The sequence below is a fragment of the Idiotropiscis lumnitzeri genome, chromosome 1 (genome assembly GCF_059441095.1).
Source record: "Idiotropiscis lumnitzeri isolate Australia: NSW breed Sydney's pygmy pipehorse chromosome 1, RoL_Ilum_1.0, whole genome shotgun sequence".
Lineage (NCBI taxonomy): Eukaryota > Metazoa > Chordata > Actinopteri > Syngnathiformes > Syngnathidae > Idiotropiscis > Idiotropiscis lumnitzeri.
The window spans coordinates 5,642,911-5,666,633 of record NC_142391.1 but is presented as its reverse complement, the minus strand read 5'-3'; the positions used below and the strand labels follow the sequence as shown (position 1 = coordinate 5,666,633).

The following is a 23,723-nucleotide window of genomic DNA, read 5'->3' as shown; positions in this document are numbered from 1 at the left end:
GAAATTATGTATGTCAAGCTGAGGCCCCACTACGTTTCAGACGTCATCGCTTGAGTTTAGCAAAGTCTCAAGTCATAAAATCTTGTTCAACCACAGCATACTGTTTATTGATAAAATGGTTCAACAATTTTAGTCGTACCATAAAGTACATTTAAAAAAAAAAAAGTCATGTAAAAATTTTGGTCACCGTATAAAATAGAAAATATTAGATACAGCCTTACTATTTATTTTTTCGATGGAATGCTTGAAAAATGGCAGCATAAGCAAAGTGCAGTACATACAAATTATAACCAAGTGGATGTAAAAGTCAACACATCCTAGTTCAAATACCACAAGACTAATATAACTCATTTAAAAGAAACATATTCCATCAGTGTTGTGCCCTATGGTGATTCAATTACTTTCTTGTGAGGAAGAGGTTGGAAAAAAAAACTGAACAAGTGTACATATTCTCATGTAACTACAAGATGTCTCCATCCAGAATTATTTGATGTCTGCACATATTTGTCATAATTTAAAGTGCCTCTGAATTAACTTCAATTAAAATCTGTTTTAGTAGATTTTTCCAACTTTCTTTCTTTCGAACCCAAGCTGGAATGTTTTGTGCTAACAATGTGTGTTATATTAAAACATACATTATTCATTCCTTGCACCATAACCAATTCTCTCAAACTCAATTGAAACTCTTGACACGAATACTTATCATTAAATTGTAATCATAACTTTTTATATTGCATATTCAATTTTAACCACGTGTTTCCAATATTATGGTCAAACTGTGCATTTTTATTTTTACATTACGTTTTTTTTGTTCAGCCGCAGCCGTGACATGGGCGTTTGGGGAATTAAATAACCACCGTGTAGGTATAACATGCTTATAAAATACTTTGTAGCGACAACGTTTATATGTCATGTGCACACACGAACTACGAGTAAATGTAATTAATGTGATGTCTGGACCTGTTGGCAAGCAAATCGAACGCACCCTGTCTTGAAGCGGAATGGGCGCGGACATCGCCGTTACGTTATCTAGCAAAGGCGCGCTCCATTTATATACCTAGACGTCCAATTTGTCATGGGCCTAATATAAAACCCCAAGTAGAATTTCCCGTCCACCAAATTTTATATGGTCGCCACCTTTTAATACGATACGACCAGGTTTAGGTTCACGCCTGTCCTCTTATATCGTAATTTACACCTAACCCTAAAGTAGGATTGCATTTTTTCCACAGGGTCCGCGAAGTCAACGTCAGTCAGCGAGGCTGTACTCGGCGCAGAAGCCACCCCCAGACGCGAACTTTGTTTTAAATGATACTTTTGCGTCTCTTCGTGTCATGAATGGTCCTTTATCGTCTTTTGAACAATTCGTCTTTTTATGCGCTTCGCTCTTTCCCCCTTTTTCTGCCGTTGCGCTTTAAAATGTTGACGAAAAGTTAAGGGTGGAGTGGGGAAAAACATTCAGCAGAAGTGCTGTTTCGGTTAGGAGGTTAGTTTACGGAATGCTCGGAAAGGACAGAACTTATCAAGAGGTACGTTGCTTTATGTCTAATTGTTGATTAAAAAATACGTTTCTCTTAACGAAATGCACTAATATGCTTATTCGTTTTATTACGCGTCAGTTGTCTGTGCGGCTAACAACTTTTCGGAATTCCTTGAGCGTGTTTGAGTGTATCCTGCACACTTCTAGTCATGTGATCCGCATGCAAGTGCAGGAAAAGAAGCTTCCTGACTGAACGAACTGGCAAAACTTAAAAAAAAAAAAAGTGTTTGTAAGTCTGTGTTTATTCAATTGTTACACGCAAAAATGAAAATGTTCTCTGACTTTTATACTCTGTGCAAATAGGACTCAGCATATTTTTCAAGTCATCAACTAAATGTTTTCATTCCAATGGTAAAAGTATTAAAAAAAATAAATAAATAAAAATGTCGTTTTTGTTTAAATTCACTGTTTCAAATGATTGAGCACAGCAGTTTTTCAAGACATTGTATTGGTTGTGAAAAACTGAAAAAGCCGAAATGCTTTTTGATCTTGACAAAAACTCATTTCGGAAATATGGGTCACTGTGACTGGCTTTGCTATCTGTGTGAGTTTTGTGACGTTTTCCATCTACATGTGTTGCCCCACCGTTAGTTCAAATATATGCAGCTTATGGGCTTTGACTTTGTTATCCAGTAAGTATGTTTGACGCTTTAGTTCAACGATGACGAGGAACGCAGTGAAGAAATGCAGTCACCGGACTTTTTCCGAGATGTCGTGGAAAATGACGGCGAGGAGCGCAATGAAAGCGTTTCGCCAGGTACAGAGAGTTGTTACTTTTCTTTTTCTTGCTGATTTATTTATTTTTTTGTCATTATATTTATTTCTTTTGTCCACTGTCAAAAAGTTGCTTTTTTTCCCCGCTTGTTCAGAGGATGACGGTCGAAGCAGCACGCCGTCCAAGCGGGTCAGCAAGGCGTGCCTGAAGAACGTGTTCACGGTGGTGCTCATCTTCATCTATCTGCTGCTGACCGCCGTGGCCGCCTTCTTGGCCTACCAGACCATCTCTGACTTCCTGGAGAAGCTCAACCATCCCGTCATGTCAGTCACCTACAAGGAAGTGGACGCATTCTCGCCGCCAGGTGCTCTATCAGGGTTGCAATATATTCCACAATTCAGACAATACACATTTGTCTTCGTTCCGTTCTGGCATATTGTTCAAATGAATGGAATTAGTTTTAGCGTTGAGGCAATGAAGACGTATCGGTGGCTGGTATCGGCCTCCTTCGTGAGTCCTCGATACCTTGAAACAAGGTCGCATTTGCCCCATCCCTAAGACCAACTCTTGTCATCTTCTGAATCCTGCCCTGCTCTGTTTTTACTTTGAATTTGTGCACATTAAGACTTTTACTTTTCAACTTCCGTGCCATGCCTGCTTTCTTCATCCAAATCCTGCTCCTCCAGCTGAATTAAGATTCCCGAGTTTGAAGATGACGCAGATGATGAAATGGCTGCCTCGGTTTTTATGGCTTGTTCTGCAAAAGCTTTTAATCTGCATCGTCATAGGCATCGCTCTGTATCCCGGCAATGCCCGGCTGTTGAGCTGCCGGCACCACTACCACGACCACATCCCGCCCCTAGTGGACCCCGGTAAGCCTCAAGAGGGCGACTGCGTCCTCAAGGAGGTGACCTACGACGGGCTCTTCACCAACCGAACGAAGGTGCGTGGTGACTACGGCGCTGTTGTCGAAAACGAGCTAACCGTTGTTAGCGGCTGTGTGTCAGAAGAAGGCGCTGGTGGTGCGAGGACCGTCGGACGTCCGAAACAAGGAGTTGATCTTTATGCAGTTCATTCAGAACGAAACGGAGGAGGACTTCAGCGCAATCACGTACATGCTATTTGCGAAGTTCCGCGACCTGGACAACAGGTAAGATAGCGTTCATACTGTTGAATATCAGATTGCAAATTATTGTTTAGATGATTTGTGTGCTAGAATGACGTTGAACCAATAAGGTACTGGTTCTGAATTCTACAAAGGCTGTCATCGTCTTTTTATTTTAAATTCCGACACCAATGACATTAAACCGAACATTGAAAAAAAAAAAAAAAAATCACACGAAGCTTAGATATCCCAGAATCGGAGAAAGAGCGTAGCCCTTACTCAGCGTCCAATCAGATTAAATTAATGACAGCGACGTTAGCCCATTACTGATTCTTCAAAATCTGACTGTCCAGTTTAAATAAATCTGAGTTCATGAGGGACTGTGAGAGAAACTACTCCACATGGACCTTCTCTGGGGGCTTCCGCACGTGGGTCAAGATGTCCTTGGTCACGACATCAGGGAAAAGCGACCAATCTGTGGAGTTTCGCCAAGAGGTAAGTAGGATCCGACTGACGATAATATTTACCGATACTAGCGCATTTCAAAAGAATCCAAATTGGCCGGAGTTTTGCAGATTAAATGCCGATAAAGCCCTATTTATTTCCTCAGCTGTTAGACTCACTAAGAGATGCCGTTGCTTCATTTGTCCACTAGATGGAGCTCTGACACCGTTCAATTCAATAAACTTCTGGTAGTTAATGATTTAAGACAGGGGTGGGCAAGGTTTTTGATTGGCGGGCCACAATGGGTTCTAAAATTTGACGGAGGGCAGATGGATGGAGTGTTTTGGTAACCTCACCTCAACGGAGAAAAAAAATAAATTTAATTTTTAATGAAAGTGAACAAAAGCATTACAACAAAATATGTCTTTGACACACCACATTATTTAGAAAATAAAACATAAACAAGGTTTATTCATTTAATTTTTTTCAAGTTCGGTGGAACGTTTACGGATCTGCATGTGGCCCCCCGGACTGTAGTTTGCCCACGCCTGCTTTAAGGAAAACAAGCCTTAGAAGATTTTTTTTTTCGTTGCACGTTTTTGTATTTGAATATTACTCTCTCTTATGTAATTAAATGAATACTAAAATGTAAGGCATTGTAAAACACTCGCAATGTTCTACTATTTATTCATATCTGCGTTGCTGTAAACATTAAGGGACCACCCAAAAAGTTATTTTAGTCATCATGTATTTTTAAAATAATGCGGTGATTAATTAGTTATCAGATTTTTTTTCCTGCCAAATATCGGAATCAGACAAAAAAAAACCTCTTTATTGGTTGGACCCTAGAGCTAAGATTGATCGGTTACCACTTTGTGGTCTTGATGATTACTGATTTGTCTTTCAGTCCGCCGTGGTCAAATTCAATGACAAGAGACCCGAAACCGAAAGGAGCAACGAGCTTTTCTTTGCTGTCTTTGAGTGGCGCGATCCCTTTATACAAGAAATCCAACTGGTACGTTCGAAATCCCGACAGAGATGGTACACACCACTCTTCCAAAACTGTTTAATGTCAATTCCAGTTGACGTTTAGTCTCAAATTAAAAATAAAACAAAGACAATTCCATTTTTAATATTTAAAACAACCAAAATAAATTTGCCTGAAGACTATCCCTGCTAGCTTAATGCTAACAACTGCTAATTCTCATACAATAGAAAACATTTGCCTTGTGAAGACTATCCCTGCTAGCTTAATGCTAACAACTGCTAATTCTCGTACAATAGAAAACATTTGCCTGAAGACTATCCCTGCTAGCTTAATGCTAACAACTGCTAATTCTCGTACAATAGAAAACATTTGCCTGAAGACTATCCCTGCTAGCTTAATGCTAACAACTGCTAATTCTCGTACAATAGAAAACATTTGCCTGAAGACTATCCCTGCTAGCTTAATGCTAACAACTGCTAATTCTCGTACAATAGAAAACATTTGCCTGAAGACTATCCCTGCTAGCTTAATGCTAACAACTGCTAATTCTCGTACAATAGAAAACATTTGCCTGAAGACTATCCCTGCTAGCTTAATGCTAACAACTGCTAATTCTCGTACAATAGAAAACATTTGCCTGAAGACTATCCTTGCTAGCTTAATGCTAACAACTGCTAATTCTCATACAATAGAAAACATTTGCCTGAAGACTATCCCTGCTAGCTTAATGCTAACAACTGCTAATTCTCGTACAATAGAAAACATTTGCCTGAAGAATATCCCTGCTAGCTTAATGCTAACAACTGCTAATTCTCGTACAATAGAAAACATTTGCCTGAAGACTATCCTTGCTAGTTTAATGCTAACAACTGCTAATTCTCATACAATAGAAAACATTTGCCTGAAGACTATCCCTGCTAGCTTAATGCTAACAACTGCTAATTCTCGTACAATAGAAAACATTTGCCTGAAGAATATCCCTGCTAGCTTAATGCTAACAACTGCTAATTCTCATACCATAGAAAACAAGGCATTGACATGCTAACAATTAATAATCAATCATTGTTGAGAAGCTCCTCCCCTTTGGTTCTACACAGTTGCTGAGCACCAATGTGATACAGATGCCGCCAAAATAAGACTTTATTACTCATTTATATATACGTACATATTTTACAAGGAGAAGAGACACATTTTTTAGGGGTGTTGTGAGTATTTGAGCACTTGGGAAATTTGTGTGCATTTTTTCCATTTTTCCGATGAATTGGCCAATTCCTAAATGAAGCTGAATTGAAACATACTCCTCCGTGGAAACAAAATATTTTCTTTTTCTTGGAATTCAAACAGATCGTGACGGCAAACCCGTGGTCATCGGCGGCGATTCTCTGCGGCGTCTTCATGGCTCTCTTCAAGGCGGCCAACTTCGCCAAGCTGACCGTCCAGTGGATCATCAGAATGCGAAAGCGCCATCTAAGGAACAAAGCCCGCCAACAGGGCATCCTAAATTGAACAATGTGGACAATGGTGAAAATATCTAAAAAAAAAAAGAGAAAAAAAACGTAGTCGGGTCTGCAAATCGGACTCAAGAGCTGCGTTTCTTTTGGTCGTTGTAACATTTCAAACCAAGATGAATTTCACCTCTCGTTACATTTTTGTCCTAAGCAGTAAGATGTTTTTCTCACAGTCAAACATTTCAGATCCGTTACAGAAACATTCCAGTGTATGCGACCTGTGAACATTAGTACGGAGCCCCTTAGGGGACACGGAAGAGAAAAAAAAAAAAAATTGTGTTCCCTCGCAAACTTTGCGAGGGAACGCAAAGTTGTTTTGTTTTGTTTTCGAGTGAATGTTTATTTTTTTTAATGCGCGTTTATGTACTTCCGGGTCATCTTCCGTGTAAACAAACGCAGCAAAGATGGAGTGTGTTCACCCGTGGGCGAGTTTAATTGAATTTTACTTTGAAATTGTCTTGAAATAAAATCAGTTCTGGATATTAAGCACGGTTTTCAAATAAGTGTATGACAGTTCCAAGCCCTCCTCCATGATTAGTGCCGCCTCCAACGTACTGTTGTCTCTTGAACAGCAGCGCATTCGAGGCAAGGGTAGTCAAACTGACCCGGAAGTACATAAACGCGCATTAAAAAAATTAATAAATAAACATTCACTCGAAAAAAACTACTTTGCATTCCCTCGCAAACTTTGCAAGGGAACGCAATCTTTGCAAGGGAACGCAAAGATTTTGCGAGGGAACGCAAATTATTTTTTTTTCTCTTCCATGTCCCCTAAGGGGCTCCGTAGCTCCGTACTAATCGCCAATTGCCATCTTTAAATGGCTAACAGGGAATCGTTCGCATTTGTTTTTACTGCAATTCAATTTTGTTGTGTTAAAAGAAGCCTTAAGTAGTCCTGCTGTTGTTTAATTTGATTTAAATGACTTGAATTTATGTGTTGGTGATTTTATGAAATGATGTGTTCATAGCTCATGTTTTTAAAATTATGTGTGGATAAAATATCTTTGTATGTCTAAACTTGAGACTACAGTTTTGTATTATTCCATCGCTTTTTTTCTCCGCTCATACTCCTGAAAGTAATTCGAACCATTCCACAAGGTGAATAATCAGATCATTCAGGCAATCATAAACCAAATTCACACTTTTCTAATCCCTCCACACATCTAATCTGATTAAAACCATTCCAATTTAATTATAACATTTAATGACAATAACATTTTGAGAACTCCGTCTTTCGAATTTGTCAAATTTTCTTAAAAATTACACATTTTTGCACAAAAATATTTTGCATATTTACTGCCTCTTTCCGCGTTTCACATGTACATTTTACAATTTTCACATAATCCAACTAATCCCTTTTTTTAGTTGGCTATTCCACATTTTCCCCAAAAATCATAATATTTCTCATCTAAGCCTTCGGTTCTATTTCCAACTTGAACATTTCCGCATTTTCAAACGGAATTTCACAAATTAAGACACATTTTACTTATTTTTATGCAGATTAACTAAATCACAAAATATGACATGAATTTACTCCGGATTTATGCAAATTTGAGATTCTTTTCTTTCCCACTGGGCAGCGGTGTACTTGAACGTTGCATCCGTCGCCGTGCTGCACGGCGGTGGCTCGTTCGTTCTTCGCGGGTGGAGGATGTTGTTAACTGGGATCGCGATGGAGGACAAAATGTGGAGCCGCGGACACTCGTGAATGTTATAAAGGTAGCAAACGAACCATCTTTTACGATTCGAATGTTCGAGAACGGTTCGATGTAGTTGCGTTCCGTCGCCATACGACCACGGTTGCGTTCAAGAAATCCTGGCGTTACCTTAGTTACGGTGGCTAACATGCTAGGTGGCTGCTAGCCCAGTTTTGCCCACTGTTACAAATATTATGTTACGTAGGACTTTGTTTGTTTCATAATGACCGCAAATGATCGGGTAACTTGCTGGGTTCATTCATGTCCTTTTTGTGTGTATTTCGTGAGGACGCGTCAAGCGTTTGGTCACTAAAATAATGCAGTTAGCATAAGGTATGCTAACAAACAAATAACTATATGAGAAGGAGGTGACGACCAATATGCGCTTTGGCTCATGTTAACTATCCACTTTGTCTAAATAAAGTCATAGGAAGGAATTCATCCAAATTCGAACGTTTAAGCAAAAACATTTGTATTTTTTCCATTCCTAAAGTGAAAAGGAAACAACGTTTGTAAGGGTTTAGTTTCCCTCCTTGCCCTCTTTAAACATGGATACTGTGACGTCACCAAACGTCACGTTATTACGTAGGCCAGGGTTTCCCAACGTTAAGTGAGCCAAGGCACATAAATTACAAAAGAAAAGCAAGATAATCTCACGAGTACTCGAAAACAAAAAAATGGTTTGGCAATATTTGGCATAAACAGAAAATATATAAATTACAAGCAGAGCATTTGATTGTTTTACAATAAGTTAGACCTTCAGAGTCCAAAGATGAAATTTAGTCAGAAATGTCCTTTCCACTAATAACACAGCATTCTGATTAATATTGCATTTGTGAAATCTGAATTAAGCAGCAAAATCCAGCCGTTTTTATTCATCTCTTGGGTGGAGATTTTTGCCACTTGCTGTTGACTAAAAATTACATCACGGTTGCTCAGGTAACGACGGGAACCTGTTATTTTGCAAAGAACATATTTGACTTGACTTCCCCTTTATTTTTACAACGGAGACATGATTTTCTATTAAAATCTATTTTTCAATTCAAAGGCATATTTAAAAAACATGAATTTCTTTTGATTAGATTTGATTAGTTTAGGCTGTGTATGCCGTTCATTTGTTATTGTATGATTTTTAATTATTTATTTATTTATTTTATGTAGCTTGAATTCAATGGGCCAGTCAAGCTTATACAGTCATTTGTCAAGGTAACACTGTAAATGTACAATATTCCCTTTTCTCTGTGTTGTCAGTCACAGGCAAATTTGCTTCAGTCAAGATGACGAGAGACAGGAAGTGCATCCTCTGCGAGACGGTCCACGTCTCCAAGAAGGTAATTCAGTTGCCAACGATACTTTGTCACTCAATTTTAAATCTGCACATTCTATAACTACAGCTGATTGTTCAGGGGCCATAGGCACAATGCGGCGATGAGTTGTCAACTATATTTTTATTTCGTCTATCCGTAGGAGATGGACGAGCACATGAGAAGCATGCTGCACCATCGCGAGTTGGAGAAACTCAAAGGGCGGTAAGTCAACTGGAAACATGCTGCAAGAGCGGTTTTTTTTTTTTGCCAAACATTAGCTGGCAATGTGCTCGGAATTGGAATGAATTATATTGTAACTAGAGTTAATTGTATCATGGTTGGTGCGAGCACATCATAGTTGTAATTTCATTTCATTTTTGACAAAAAATCATAAACAGAATAAATTGCATTCACATTGTTTTAATCGGAGTGAATCAAATCATAACTGGGAAGGAATCGCATCTTAAACTTAATGATCTGATTATGACTGCATTACGTCTGGGGCTTCAGCTAATGTTTATTTTAAAAAAGAATTAATCTGTAAATATTTTTTTTTTATAAATCCAATCTGATAAGGAAAACACTGTCTATCTCTTTATTTAAAAAAAAACCCATCATCCTTTCGAATTAACAGTGCAGAAAAAACACTAATATTGATTATGTTGTTACTGGTTTGGTCTGGAGGATGTGAAGAAATAGGCAAAAATAATTATTCTGATAATTGTTTTCAAAAGTAAAAGTAACTGTTTCTGAATGTCTTATTTCCTTTAAACACACAAAAAAAAATCACTCTGCTTTCATTGTGGACTACACATCTGAGAAAATTTCCCATTGAGAAGCTTTAATTCAGAGGATTTGGACAATTTGAATTGAATTTCTCCAGAAACGATGAATTGAATTTTTTTTTTTTTTTTTGGGTGAATTTTCTTTTTAAATATCAAAATATAGCTGTTGATTAACTAATTCAATTTGAGGTTAATAGTTGTTAATGGTGGTTAATACTTGCCCCTCTACAGTATATGAATCATTCGGAGTAAAATTGTACAAAATTATCTTTGTTTTTAATCCATTTAAAAAGATCTTTTTAAGTTTTATTTTATGTGGGTCACCGTGTAGCACATTCGCGTACGGGCACGTGCCGGTCAGGGCTCAAACAGACTTTGCAGCTGTTCCAACTGTGACACGTATATTTAGACACAAGCTTGCCGGATACCCGCTAGAAGGCAGCTGGCTGGCTCGTGACTCTTTGATAAAAGTATGCCAGGCGTCAATGTGAAATATTTTTACCCGTCAGTCCAGGCTGATAAAAAGTGATAAGACCAAAGTTCACCAAAAGTGATGATGCTCAACTCGAGAGTCAGGACCCAAAAGTGGGCCACGGACCGCTTATGGGATGGTTTTCAATGTAAATATTTACTCTTAACGATGACCCAGCTAACCCAGTAGGTTAGCGTCGGTGAGTGACTTGTGCACAAAGTTAGGTTATGTCGCTGTAGTTGGTGCTGAATCCTCTATTTGTTTGTGCAGTCATTTTCTTTACAAGACAATTAGGGCTACAACCAAATATTATTTTAGATCTCGATTAATCCGTTAATATTTTTTTTCGATTAATCGGTGAAATGGATGGAATTTTTTTTCTTAAGTTATTCAAAAACAGGATGTTATTTCAAATTACAGTGCGGACAATGCACAAACATAAATCCAGTATGATTAATTTTTTGATCAGAAAATCAGCACAAAAAAAAAATTCCCCCCCCAGGGCACGTGTGAACCTGGGAAACCTGCTTTTTTCCCGCCGTACTATGTGTAATTGCACATCCTCTCCAGTAGTTGGCAGTGGCACTCTCGTCGCCCATTGTGCGTATTAAGTCTACGGTGTAGGTTTGTTTTGCAACAAAAATGATATTTATAGTTGTGGCGGAGAATGGGGGAGCGGGGGGCGCGAATTGTTTTCTTTTTGCTAGGGGGGGGGCGTAACAGAAAATAATTGAGAAGCACTGCCCTAATAGAACTTCTTACAAGTAGTGTATGTTTTCAAATCTTTGACCAATACATTACTCAATTGTTCCTGACTTGTATGAAAGTGGGTCACAACTTAGTGTCAGTGATGAAATTGTGTGTCCCAGGGTGACAAAAATTGAGAACCACAGCGGAAACGTGCTCGAGGGGTGAGAAAACGGCCCCCAAAAAAGCGCAAGGTGACATATTTGGGTGAGGTTAGGGAGTCAAAGGTGGCCAGCAGCTGCCAGCTCTGGTTACGCTGCTTGCGATTGGTCAGCAGGATGAAGAGGACACACGGTGGTGGGAGGTGGCTCGCAAGGGGGCAGGGGGGGGGGGCATTTGGATACTTCCAAAACAGCCGCCTGAGCGAGGTCTCACAGTGCAGCGGGCGCCATCATGACCCAACACTAAGCCGAGCGTCCCTGAGCTGCGTGGCCGGCAAGCTCCATTAGCGCGCCGCCCGGGCCCGGCTGCTTCCGCCTGCTCCTGCTTGCTTGCCATTAATGACCCACTAGGGAACTACTCACTTCATGGATCAGGAAGATACTTTTTATTTTTTTAAACGTTTTGACATGGAAATTTTAAGTTAGTGACCTCCTGATCTGCAACAAATAGAACATTTGGTGATAAGTTAAGAAAACAAGGGATTGTTGAGTACTCTCCTCTCCCAAGACGTCAAAGAAGCTCATCAGAACGCTGCCACCATGCCCGAAGGAAGCATTGAGCGCCCTTTGTCGCCTCTCCTCCCTGATAGGGATTGCGGCCACGATTGCCGGGTGTGTAAGGTGTCGCTGGTGAGCCTGACAGACTATGCCGGCCACATCTCCAGTCCCTCGCACAAGCAAAACGTGGAGAGGGAGAAGACGACCCCTGGCGCCGTCCACCGTGACGAGGATTACTTTGACCAGACGCTGGTGGAGCTCATTCACAAGAGGAAAGAAGAGATACGGTAAGATATTGTATATTTTTTCGTTGTTGTTTTTTTTTTTTTTTTTTTTTTTTTTTTAGCTTTTGGCTTTCTAGTAAAACTAGAAATGTGTTGTTTATATATAAATGACGGAAATGTATCCCCAAGTTGTTTATGACATCGTGTGCCAGGAGGGGCAAACCTTTTGAGTTCTAAAATGAAACGATGTGCCAGGTCATTTGTAGATTTGGTACAAAAAAAATTCATTTGGATGTAACATAGGTAATTTAAATGATAAATTATATCATTCTTATTTTGATTTTTTTTGTCCAAAATTATTTAATAAAATAAAAAAGGTTTTATAATTCAAATGCAAAATCAAAGATTTGAGTGGGCTGTACGTGCCCCGGCGCGTCATACTTTGCCCGCCCCTGCTGCATAGTCACCATAAAAGTCGCTCTAAAAATGAATCACGTTACGATGATAAGGCAAGCTCAAATGTCTTTTGAACTCTGTGGAATCTACCAGGGAAAAATGTTAGATGTGCAGTTTTCCACCCAGGTTAGGATATCAAGCATAGTTGCAAACACACCAAATTTGAACGTGATCTGAATAAAGATGTTGCCTAGCTTCTGCGTGCAAAAAAAAAAAAAAAAAAAAACAGATCAGAAAGATGTGCGGTATCACTTCCTATACTCACCACTTGGGGCAGTAGAGGTCACTGTCGTCACTGCAATCAGGTGCAAGGCAAAATGTGAGAAACAAATGATAAATTACAATAAATAATAATAATTAATGAATGGATTAATGCGTGATTGCTTTATCATGATATGATGGATAAAATATCCTCAGAACAGCGCCCCACCCCTAATTTAGCTACTGCGTTGCACTAAGGCCATCTGTTACCTCTGCTCTAGTTAAAACAAATTTTCCCTTAACACAACAGCTAAATTAAATTATTCCATAATCTTTACCTTGAATAAAATGCTAATACTTAATACCGGTACTGTATGTGGTTGCTATTTTTGAATCTGACTGTAAAGCCTGTGAACAGTGTTTTTCGCCTGCTATCTATAGTCACATTCTTATCATGAGCACTCACAGGCTTCTTTCAGCAGCTGCCTCAGTCCAATCTGGGCCACACTCCAATTTCACGTGTGCAGCCAAAAACAGAAGCGGGATTTACTGCCGGGAGTGATCTTTTTTTAAGGCCCCTTTCGCACCATCTTTCTGCCAAATTGACGCATTTGATAATTGTAGAACTGGCATTTATTCTCTTGTTGCTTTCACTCAGAACTCATTCAGGTGGGACACACCGCTAATGGGGGTGACTGTGAGTGTCGGGTGTCAACTTGTCACTCAACTCTCCTCCATCCTCAATTGGTACCTTACACTCAGGACAACGAGTCATAGAGATGATGACCTAAATGGCCTAAAGGAACTTCCGATACTATGAGAGAGAGAGAGAGAGAGCTTGCATGTTTAAAAAAAAAAAAGGGCTGATGCCGATAATCGAATTTCGGCCCTGATAGTCGTCTGTGTCATTTTGTATGTTTTTCCTTTGACTATATTATACCATCCGGTCTGCATCCTCAGCAAAGAAAAAGAGGCGGCGGCTGCTGCTAAGCTGGCCCAGGAGGCGGCCGAAGCAAAGAAAAGGGAGATCCAGCAGAGAATAAAGGATGCCAAGGAACGCTACCAGCCGAACAGAGGTTCTCAGCCTTTGCCGTACGGTTTCTCTTGGAACCATCCCCATTACGACTGGCGAAGCGGCCAGCACAGAAACTTCAGAGCAGCGTCGCCCTCCTTAAACGGCAACACAAACAACGTGCGAGGAAAGAGCGCCACCTGGCACGCTCAGCCACCCCCCAATTTCCAGAGGTGGGGGTCCGGTGACTTCCAAGGCGGGCGCTGCTATTCGCAGGATGGTGCTTTGGGCTCCCGGGATGGTCCATTTTGCAACCCCAGTCGACTGCCCTGGCTCAGTAACCAAGGCAGCAGCTACGGTATGTACGGCAGGAATAACATTTCCCAGTTCCCACCGAATACTCGCCCGATGAGCTACAACAACTCCTCTCCAATGTACCCGCCGCCACCACAGTTTTTTGCCAGTCCTGTAAGCAACCTCCAAAACAGGTCTGATGACAGCGCAGGGCCCCGAGGCAAGGGTGTGCCGACAGCCAACCGGGAGCCGCATGGCAAACCGAGCTTTGCCAGCAATCCAACGCTGGACAAGACCAGCCGATGGTCTCCATATTCCGTCGGCAAGACAGTTGACTCGCTACCTAGCAAGGACTCCGCATCCAAACAAGCAGAACAACCAAAAGGGCCGAAAAGCCAGGAAAAAGCAGCAGAAGCATTCACCTCCACTGCCAAGGACCGGAAGGAGACACTTAAAAGTAAAAACTTGGAGCGGATCAAAGATGGTCCCTCCAACAGTCAAGCCAAAGTGCCTCCAAAACCTCAAGGAATTAGAACCCCTCCTGACGGGCCATCGCGACAAGCGCCAAAGCAAACAGAAACCACCAGGAAGTCCTTGACCCGGCCTGAAAGGAGGAGCTCTTTGGACAGCCGACTAGAAACGCCCCAACACACCACCGCAACGGAGCCGCCCAAGTGTCCGGTGCAGGTTCCGATTACAGCGAACACGGATAACAACTGGCAGCAGAATGCGGCAAAGCCAAAATTAAGCACGCCAACATCTTGCGCGTCCAAAGAAAAGCTCTCCGCGTCCTCTTCTGAGAGCCTCCAGTCCCTGCAGGTCAGCACGTCCACCGCTAAGAAGTCGTGTCCCGCAGCCTCTAAACACGACGGCCCAGAGAACCCGGAGGATGCTCTGGCCTCTCCGCCTCTCGACGAAGACGCAAAAGAAGCGGAAGAAGATCAGAATTCCAAGGGCGAGGCCTCCGGTTCGGACAAAGCTTCCCCCAAGGCGTCCGGCTTGTCCAAACTCGACCTGCCTCCCGTCCTGAAGCGCGACCTGACCAAGCACATCAGCACCAAGACCAAGCCGGGCAGCCACGAACCCAACCTCCACAGCGCCAGGCGCGTCCGCAACCTGAGCGAGTCTCGGCGGACCGACAGCGAAAAGGACTTTGGACTCAAGCCGACCGTGCGGCAGCTCATCAGCTCCTCCGGGTCTCGGCGGAAAGTCAACTGGGAGCAGGTGTACCAGGAGGTGCGCAAGAAGCAGGACAAGGGGAAAGGAATGCCCAGGTAACTCACCTAACCCTGCAGCTCTTTCACTCTCTAAATTTTTCTGAAGTCTCACAACTACTCGGTGTCTCCCTCCCTCCAGGTTCGGGATTGAAATGGTACCAAATGGAGACCTGAGCCAAGAGGAGGAAGACATGGCCATGCTGGAGAACTTCCCTTGGGAGTCACTGATGGAGATCTCTCCTCCCTCCACTTCCCGCAAGCGCTCCCTCTCCGAGAGCAGCCTGGCTCCGGCGTCTGAGCACTCGCTCCTACAATCCAACGAGACGCCGCGGAGGTCCTCGGTCGCCAAGGAGAGCGGCAGCCGATCGGACGCGGAGCAGATTCTGAACCTCGCTGTGGAGGAAGCTCAAAAGCGAGCAGATCAGCTGATGTCGGAGAAGGCCAAGGCTCTTCAGAGAGCGGATTGCAAGATTGAGGAGAACAGCGTCGGAGTCAAGCAGATGGACGGACAGGGAACAGCGAAGAGGCGAAGAACACCCGGCGTGAGTTCTGGAGATTTTAGTGGAATGCGACCCATAAAAAGGTGTCATGAAGTTTTTTTTGTTGTTTTTTTTTAGGATTTTCTGAGCCAGGAGGCTTCAGGTGTGGAACAAGACAGCAAAAGAAGAAAGACCAAATCCAAACCAAGTTTGTGAATTTTTGGGACATTTATTCCGAATACAAGAAATTGGGGTGAAACTCCCGGTTTGAAAAAAAAAAAAAAAAAAAATGTATAACCTACATTAAATATTACTTTTAAGTGCATTCTTCCCACAAAACATAAGTGCCTTTCTTGTTTGTATTTGAAGCGGATCGCTTACAGATCGACCAGCTTCTCGCCGTGTCGTTGCGGGAGGAGGAACTCAGTCGCTCGCTACACACGGCGGAAACACAACTAGCCCAAGCGCGGGCGGCACTGGAGGCCGCCTACATGGAGGTTCAGAGAGCCATGGTGGTCAAACAGCAGGTAGACATTACAATAAGCAGCCATGATTATTTTTGCACGCTTTTGAATATTCTTTTTTTTTTCTTTTTCAGATTACCGCGGAGATGAGCACGCTCAGAGCAAAACGAATTGAGTTATTAAAAGGGATGCAAGGTTCGTGTTGACTTCTCAGCAAAATATTTGTATCTCAAATCATATTCCCCCATTGAAATGAATGGAAATGTCATTAATCCGTTCTAGCCTTCCAGTAAAACATTACGGTGCTCTAATCTTAAATTGCCTGTTTTCTCCAAAAAACACATGATTGCTTAAATCGGAACAGCTGGGCAACGCTGTACTTCACAACTCATATTTAAGCTTTTTTTCCTTTTCCTTTTTTCAAGCCAAGACCACGGAAGTGGCAGAAGTACCACAGATCCGACTGAAACAAGAGAAGATGGGCCCAGCGGAAAAAGAACCGGCTTCTGTGGCTCCGTTGTGCTCTCCTGCGAGCACTGCAGCTCCTGCTCGGAGCTCTTCGCCACCGCCGTCGTTCTCCGGTACCATAACCATCAAGCAGGAACCCGCATCCCCCGTGCACGTCAGCTGCGACTCAGACATTTTGGAGAGCGCAACATGCCCCAAGCCAACAGCAAATGCGGAAATAAAGTCTAAGCCCTTGCGTAAAGCTGAAGGCGACGCCTGCAGTCTATCGGGATTGTTGGATTCTACCGATAAAGCCATTCAAGCCACCCCCCTCGCTGACTCCAAAGATGACGTGAAGCCGTTGTTGGCCAGCAGGGGGAGCACCGAGACGGGCAACCTCGCCGATCGATCGCACTCGCCGGCTTTCGAGACACCCCGCGCGCCAAACGCTTCACCCGCTTCGCCCTCGGAGTTGAGCGGCGGCAAGCGGGTGAGGAAGCTGAAGAAGAGGAAAGTGTTGGAAAAGGCTCACGGCAACGCGCTGCCGGAGAGCAGTGACACCGAGTTGGACGCCGAGGCCTCCAGACCCAGGTGGCTCCGACAGCAGAGGAGGGCCAGCAGTGGCAGCGGCAGCACTCAGGTCAGCACCTCCTCGCTACCACGAGGGGGCGACGTGAAGATAGTGGAAGACGTCAAGCCTCTCAAACAGGAAGTGGCGGAGACGATGGAGACTGGCGCAACCCTTGAGGAGCCCCACGGGACCACGTCATTCTTTCCTGCTGCTCACCTCCCGGAGCCGTCCAGAAGCGAGCAGCCGAGCCTGGCCTGCAATGAGGTCACCTCCACCAGCGACATGGACATCTGTAAATCATCCGAGAGGTGAAGTCTTTACAAAGCCTTTTTTTAACTTGGCCTTAGCAACCAGACTTTTTGAAGATTTGTTTTGAGGACCTGTTGTCATGTTGCTGTTGGCAGCGGCCTTGTAGAATTGCAACAAAAATTCAGCCCCCACTTAGCAACCTGAAATTTGGTTGGCATGTGAAGACCCACCAAAACGTCTCGAAGAAGTCTGCTTAAATGACGCAGGAAGTCTGCCATTTTAGTTTAAAATTTCAATTTTGGCTATAAAAAAACTTTTGGAATGGCCTGTTTATCATTTCAATGCTTTTCTGGTGTTTTTTTAAAGATGTACGCCTCCACATGGGCAACATTAATATTGCAAAACTTATTTTTTTTGCCTATGCTGTGTAAAGTGGGTGAAATTTATTGGTCATTATGAGAATTTGGCCTGAATTGGGTCGTTGCATGCGGCCTTTCATGACATCCTGACATAATTCAAACTGTTGTCCTCTGCTTTTTTTCTCCAGTGAATTTTCTTTTCCAACTATAACATGGAGCCCTTCTTGTAAGTTTATTTTGCACTGAGCAGATTTTTATCATTTGCATCTTCTTGCCCTCTTGGAAATTAGAATGCGTTTTTTTTTTGTTTTTTTTGGGCAGACACGTCAACTGGGTTCTTTGAGGGCCACCAGGAGGCGGTGAATGGCATGCAGATCCACAACGGACTTCTCTACACGTGCTCAGGAGACCGCACCGTCAAAGCGTTTGACCTGATGGTGGGTCCTGACGCAATCTCTAGCATGGAATGCAAATAACCTTCTATCTTCCGCCTCTCGCAGACTCGCAAGTGTGTTGCCGTCTTTTCCGGACACACGTCCAAAGTGAGCTGCCTGCTAGTCTCGGCCGCCCCTTGCCTGCCGCGCCGCTTGTACTCGGGTTCAAGCGACCAGACCATACGCTGCTATAGTCTTAAGGTAAGATGAATGAAGACTACATGACTGGCCCATTTCTTTTTTTTTATTATACTGACTGAAGCATGTAAACATTTTAATGTAGGGGTGGGCAAACTTTTTGATTGGCGGGCAACGGTGGGTTCTTAAATTTGACAGAGGGGCCGGACCAGGAGCAGATGGGTGGAGTGTTTTGGTATCCTCACCTCATCTGAGAAAAAAAAAATACATTTAATTTTAAATGATAGTGAACAAATGCATTACAAAATATTTGTCTTTGACACACTACAGTATTTAGAAAATAAAACATTAACAAGGTTTATTCATTTAATTTTTTTTCAAGTTTGGCGGGCCGGATTAAAACATTTAACGGGCCGCATGGGGCCCCCGGGCCGTAGTTTGCCCACGCCTGTTTTAATATCTTGTTTAGAATGTCTCTCATAACAAACTAGGGGTCATAGGTGTCCTTACAAATGCCTGCACAAAAAGACTATTGAGAATTTAGGTAGCAAACATCCAGGTATGAAACACACACTCTTTAATGCCACAAAATATTTTATTTTATTATTATATTTTGCAATAAATTTTATCTGTTTTACTTTTGTTGAATTTATTCATGACATTTTTCATTCATCATATTTTATAGTCTGACATTTACACATGAAAATACTCTCTAGTAAGAAGTAATGGAAATAGGTGTCCAGACAGATGCCTGACAAATTGACTATTTACTGTCTACAGCAAAACTGGGAGCCATAATTTCCACCAGTCCTTTGAATATTTAAACAGACATTTTAAAACTGTTTGCCCTCCACCAGGCTGTCAGCTATTTAAATGTTTGGTGTGGGCGCTTGTGTACTTGCTTGCAGACGCAGGAATTAGAGCAGCAGTTCAATCTGGCAGATCGGGTCCTTTGTCTGCACAACCGATGGAAGTTTTTGTACGCCGGTCTGGCAAACGGCACCGTGGTTACCTTTGATCTTACGGTGAGTAACGTCAGTGGCGGGCAGTAACGAAGTACCACTTTTCCTATTAGTACCTCTTCCTGTACTCAAACTCAACTTCACCTCTGCCACAGACCAATAAACAACATGACGTGTTTGAATGCCACGCCCCACGGGCCGTCAGCTGCCTGGCCTCGTCGCAGGAGGGTGCACGGCGCATCCTGCTGGTGGGCTCCTACGACAGCACCATCAGCGTGCGCGACGCCAAAACCGGATTGCTGCTGCGCACGCTGGAGGGACACACCAAGACCATCCTCTGCATGAAGGTCCGCCGGGCGCCGGCCCTTCCCGCAAAGGCCGCGGCGATGTTCAGGCCGATGCTTGTAAAAAAAAAAAATCAACCTGAATGTATGTGCTTTCAGGTTGTGAACGATTTGGTGTTCAGCGGCTCCAGTGACCAGTGTGTCTTTGCACACAACATCCATGTGAGTCCTCTTTCAGATGATTTTATGGTGTCCTGGTGTTGCGTCATCAGGATGTGAATGAGGAAAGAGTTTTGAAGAGCTTTGAGTAGCTCAAAGGTGCAAAAGCGCTATTCAAGGGAAAGCCCATTTATTATTTGCTGTAAGCATTTTAGTCAGATGGCGGACCTAAATTGTCACGCCTTTTTTTTTTTTTTTTGCCAGTGGCTTCTAATGTGGGCGGAGCATGGCGACAAAGTTTGTTGGTCATTGTCAGGATTCATCGCTGCTTGCATCGTTAATTTTTTTTGCACATTTGAGAATGATAATTTATTACGGATTATTTTTTTCCGTAAAAAATGGACATTATGATCAGGAGAAATAAAGCAAATCCTTAAAGCAAAAAAAAAAAAAAGTGATTGTCATCAGCTTTTCCTTTTTGTGAATGGAAAGAAAAACACTTAAAATCCCCTTTTAAGATTTAGCAATTTCATTTGAAGCTCTACGATCAATTAGTCGTATGTCACCAACATTTTCCGTTTAGAGCGGCGAGCTGCTGCGCGTCTACAAGGGCCACAGTCACGCCGTTACCGTGGTGACGGTCGTGGGGAAGGTGATGGTGACCGCCTGCCTTGACAAGCAGGTCCGAGTCTACGATTTACAGGTGCGGCTGATGTTCGATCGTCCGTTTTCACGGATCCCTCATGTCCCCCGCCGACTGATTTTATTTATTTATTTATTTTTCTTGCTTTCTGAACCTCTGCAGTCTCGGGAGCAGCTGCAGGTGTACACCGGACATTCGGACATGGTGACGAGCATGGCGGTGCACCAGAGCAAGGTGAGTCGTAACATGCTCGGTCGGTGTTGTTGGACGGAAGACGTTTTGGTAACCTTTTTTTTTTTTTTTTTTTTTTTCCCTTTTTTCCAGATTTACACTGGCTGCTACGACGGCACCGTGCAGGCCGTCCAGCTCAACCTGACACAAAACTACCACTGCAGGGTATATTTATAATTTTTTTTTTTTTGGGGTGGGATTTTCCCGCTAATTTGTCCCCTAAAGGGGTTCTGTAAAGTCAAAAAGTGAAGTAAAGCAGTATGCTGGCCGGCATAAAGATGCATTAACAATCATGTGGATCCTTAAAAAAGCTTAAAAACAAAATCAGTGAATCTAAAAACACGGCGTTAACTTACATCAAAATGTATTAAAATCTAACTTTCAAAATTCTTAGTAACGTGATCAGTAATAATTAATTAATTGTAAATAGTCTAAAACCCCCAAAATAAATTGGCATTTAAAAAAATGTTGGAACATTTACAAAACGTGGGGAACTTTTTGAAGTTGGTCCTAAATTTATGTAAGGGAATAACTGTTATAAAATAAAGTGTAATTAGGCCAAAGGTTACACAGACATATTGTAGTATTCATGTGTCCATTTAAGAGGCGTGGCCTAGTAAGTGACCCCCCCAACACAGATTGGCCTTTTACCTGTCGTTAGTTACATCTTAGCGTCTCCTCCATGCTTCTTGTGAGTTGTTTTCATTTTTTATTCCGCTGACTGTCTCGTTATCAAGGTACAGCTGTACTTTTTTATTTTTATACTAGCACTTTTTACTGTGCTAAAATGGCCACGTCAAAACAAAATGGCCGACTAGCTATATTTTCAGGCCTGGGTTCTTGAGTACTTTTTTTGTGGGTCTATTCATGATGACGTGCCTAATTTTTTTTAGAAGTGCACCTGGACCAAAATGGCTCCTTCAATCCTAACGGTCTTGCTGTGTCTTTTCGCCCCCTTTTTTTGGGGGGGGGGGGGGGTTCTGTTCATGATAGACATCCCTGCTGAATTTGATGTAGCTTCAACGGTGGCTTTTGGGGACGATTTGAATTTTTTATCTTAAAGGGTGCTGGTTAAAGCTGTTTTTTTTCCGTGCCCGCAGTGGCATGGCTGCTCGCTGGTTTTCGGTGTCATGGCGCACTTGCAGCAGCACGTGGCCGCTGACCACGCCGCCAACCAGCCGACGCTCCGGTGCCGCTGGAAGGATTGCCAGGAGTTTTTTGGCACTCGCAACGGCTCCAAGCAGGTAAGTGCTTCTCATTTTCGTCAATAGCCCTCGGCGGAATATGTGGCGAGCGCGGCTCTGCTCTGTCTGTTCAGGCGATGCTCGCACACGTGCAGAAGCACGCTGACGAGGCCCAACCGGAGCCTTGAGTTCCCGTCTCCCATATTGGGCGGAAGTTTGGGACCTTTGCGTTCCATGTTGGAATCCAACGTTCAAGTGTCTCCCTGTCCGTTTTTTTTTTTTTTCTCTACGTCCCTGAAGAGCGCGGCGGCGGCGGCGACATCTTCACATGCCGCCGCCGCCTTGCGTCTTTTTACACTGACCAAAAACGAAGACCTTTCTTTTTGTTTTGCCAAGGAAACGTCAGCGCCGCCGCGAGAGCGAACGCCGTGCTTTTGAGTCCTACGGCCGAGCTGTATGGCATGGGAATTTTTGTTCTTGTAGTTGTTGTGACGTGTCTTTGTGAGCAACCCCTTCATCTTTTGATTTGATTTATTTTTTTCTTTACATTTGAGTTGAGAAGAAAAAAAAGAGCAGCTGTTATTCCTTTTAAGTGTACAACAGGACGGACTGTCTTGTTAGCCGAACAAAGCTTTTTTTTTTTTTTTTTTATTATTATTTTGTTTACACTTCACAATGTTTTTTAAGTACTTTTAACAGTTTAAAAAGCTTTAGTAAACCTATAAATCTTTTGACACAGAGTCAGCCATCTTAAATAATCGCCACCTATAAATCCTAGGAAAAGAAGCAACATCCATCTTGCCCAGAAAAAAAAAAATCTCTGTATTTAGCTCCAATGCTTAGCTATGAATAAATGGCACTAGCCATTGTTTACTTTCTAATTGTTTTATGACATGGCTACTAGCCTGTTTGTAAAACTTTATTGCTATATTTATTATGTGGTATCTTTATTTCATTAAAGGTGTTTTTTTTTTTGGTTTTTTTTTGGAGGGGGCTGTTGCTCAAGGTTTTTTTTTTTTTTTTTTTTTGAAGACATTCGAAGGATTTTGGTGCAGTGTCGTGTGGCCGTTTGTCATTTTTTTTTTGCGGTGAAAATGAAAGGTGATGGCATGAAAGTGCGTGTGACCGTCTCGAGACGGCAACAGGAGCCAAAAAGGATAGCTCAGAAGTTGTGACATTTTTTTTAGCTGATTTTATAATTGGATTCTGGCTGTTTTCTTATCAATACTGAAGGAATACAGCATTGTATTTTTCTTACTTCCAACTTATTAATATATTAGCGGTTTGGTAACATGAGGAGGTGACGAGTTACGTGTAGAAGGAGGTCTTTGATGGAGCAGTAGAAAGAAATTGGAGATTATCTCCCATGCCATACCCCCTATCAACGCTTCTCTTACTAATGAAAGTCCGGGTTTTATAATAATAATAATAATAATAATAATAATAATGTCACGATTAATTTTTTAACCTCAACTCGCCCTCGCCGGCGTATGTTCTATACAACGTTTTCAGCCGAAGTCGAAAGGAAGCAAATCACGGCGTTCACCTCCGGCCTGGCAACACTGACTTTGCTTAAACTTCTTCAATGTTACCTGACTGTTTTTTTTTTTTTACCGTGCAATCAAAGACATTTATTAAAAATGAAAAATATGCAACACTATAGACAGTCTGATTTCTTTCTTTCACTTTAAGTATGCATGTACTATATACAATGTGTGTGCGTGCGCGCGTGTGTGTGTGTGTATACC

The 23,723-nt window shown here is 42.5% G+C and overlaps 2 protein-coding genes across 3 annotated transcripts; both read left to right on the top strand.

Moving 5' to 3' along the window:
* Positions 1–1,263: 1,263 nt before the first annotated feature.
* Positions 1,264–7,317, top strand: pacc1 (proton activated chloride channel 1). Of its 2 annotated transcripts, none has more exons than XM_088305131.1 (8): positions 1,264–1,529; positions 2,195–2,297; positions 2,410–2,619; positions 3,044–3,198; positions 3,269–3,405; positions 3,714–3,855; positions 4,712–4,819; positions 6,137–7,317. In XM_088305131.1, the coding sequence occupies exons 1-8, from the start codon at positions 1,500–1,502 to the stop codon at positions 6,296–6,298; spliced, it is 1,047 nt and encodes a 348-aa protein (XP_088161257.1). In that variant the 5' UTR covers positions 1,264–1,499; the 3' UTR covers positions 6,299–7,317. The 2 variants fall into 2 exon arrangements, with proteins under 2 accessions (XP_088161257.1, XP_088161246.1); XM_088305120.1 differs by having other exon boundaries at positions 3,266–3,405.
* Positions 7,318–7,907: 590 nt separating this feature from the next.
* znf106a (zinc finger protein 106a) lies at positions 7,908–23,635 on the top strand. The gene is made up of 21 exons (XM_088312953.1): positions 7,908–8,019; positions 9,249–9,328; positions 9,465–9,526; positions 12,060–12,254; positions 13,809–15,428; positions 15,511–15,913; positions 15,989–16,058; positions 16,220–16,377; positions 16,449–16,509; positions 16,740–17,640; positions 18,129–18,166; positions 18,262–18,377; positions 18,441–18,575; positions 19,421–19,537; positions 19,630–19,821; positions 19,918–19,980; positions 20,501–20,620; positions 20,723–20,794; positions 20,885–20,956; positions 21,892–22,035; positions 22,110–23,635. The coding sequence occupies exons 2-21, from the start codon at positions 9,275–9,277 to the stop codon at positions 22,161–22,163; spliced, it is 4,647 nt and encodes a 1,548-aa protein (XP_088169079.1). The 5' UTR covers positions 7,908–8,019; positions 9,249–9,274; the 3' UTR covers positions 22,164–23,635.
* The last annotated feature ends 88 nt before the right edge of the window (positions 23,636–23,723 follow it).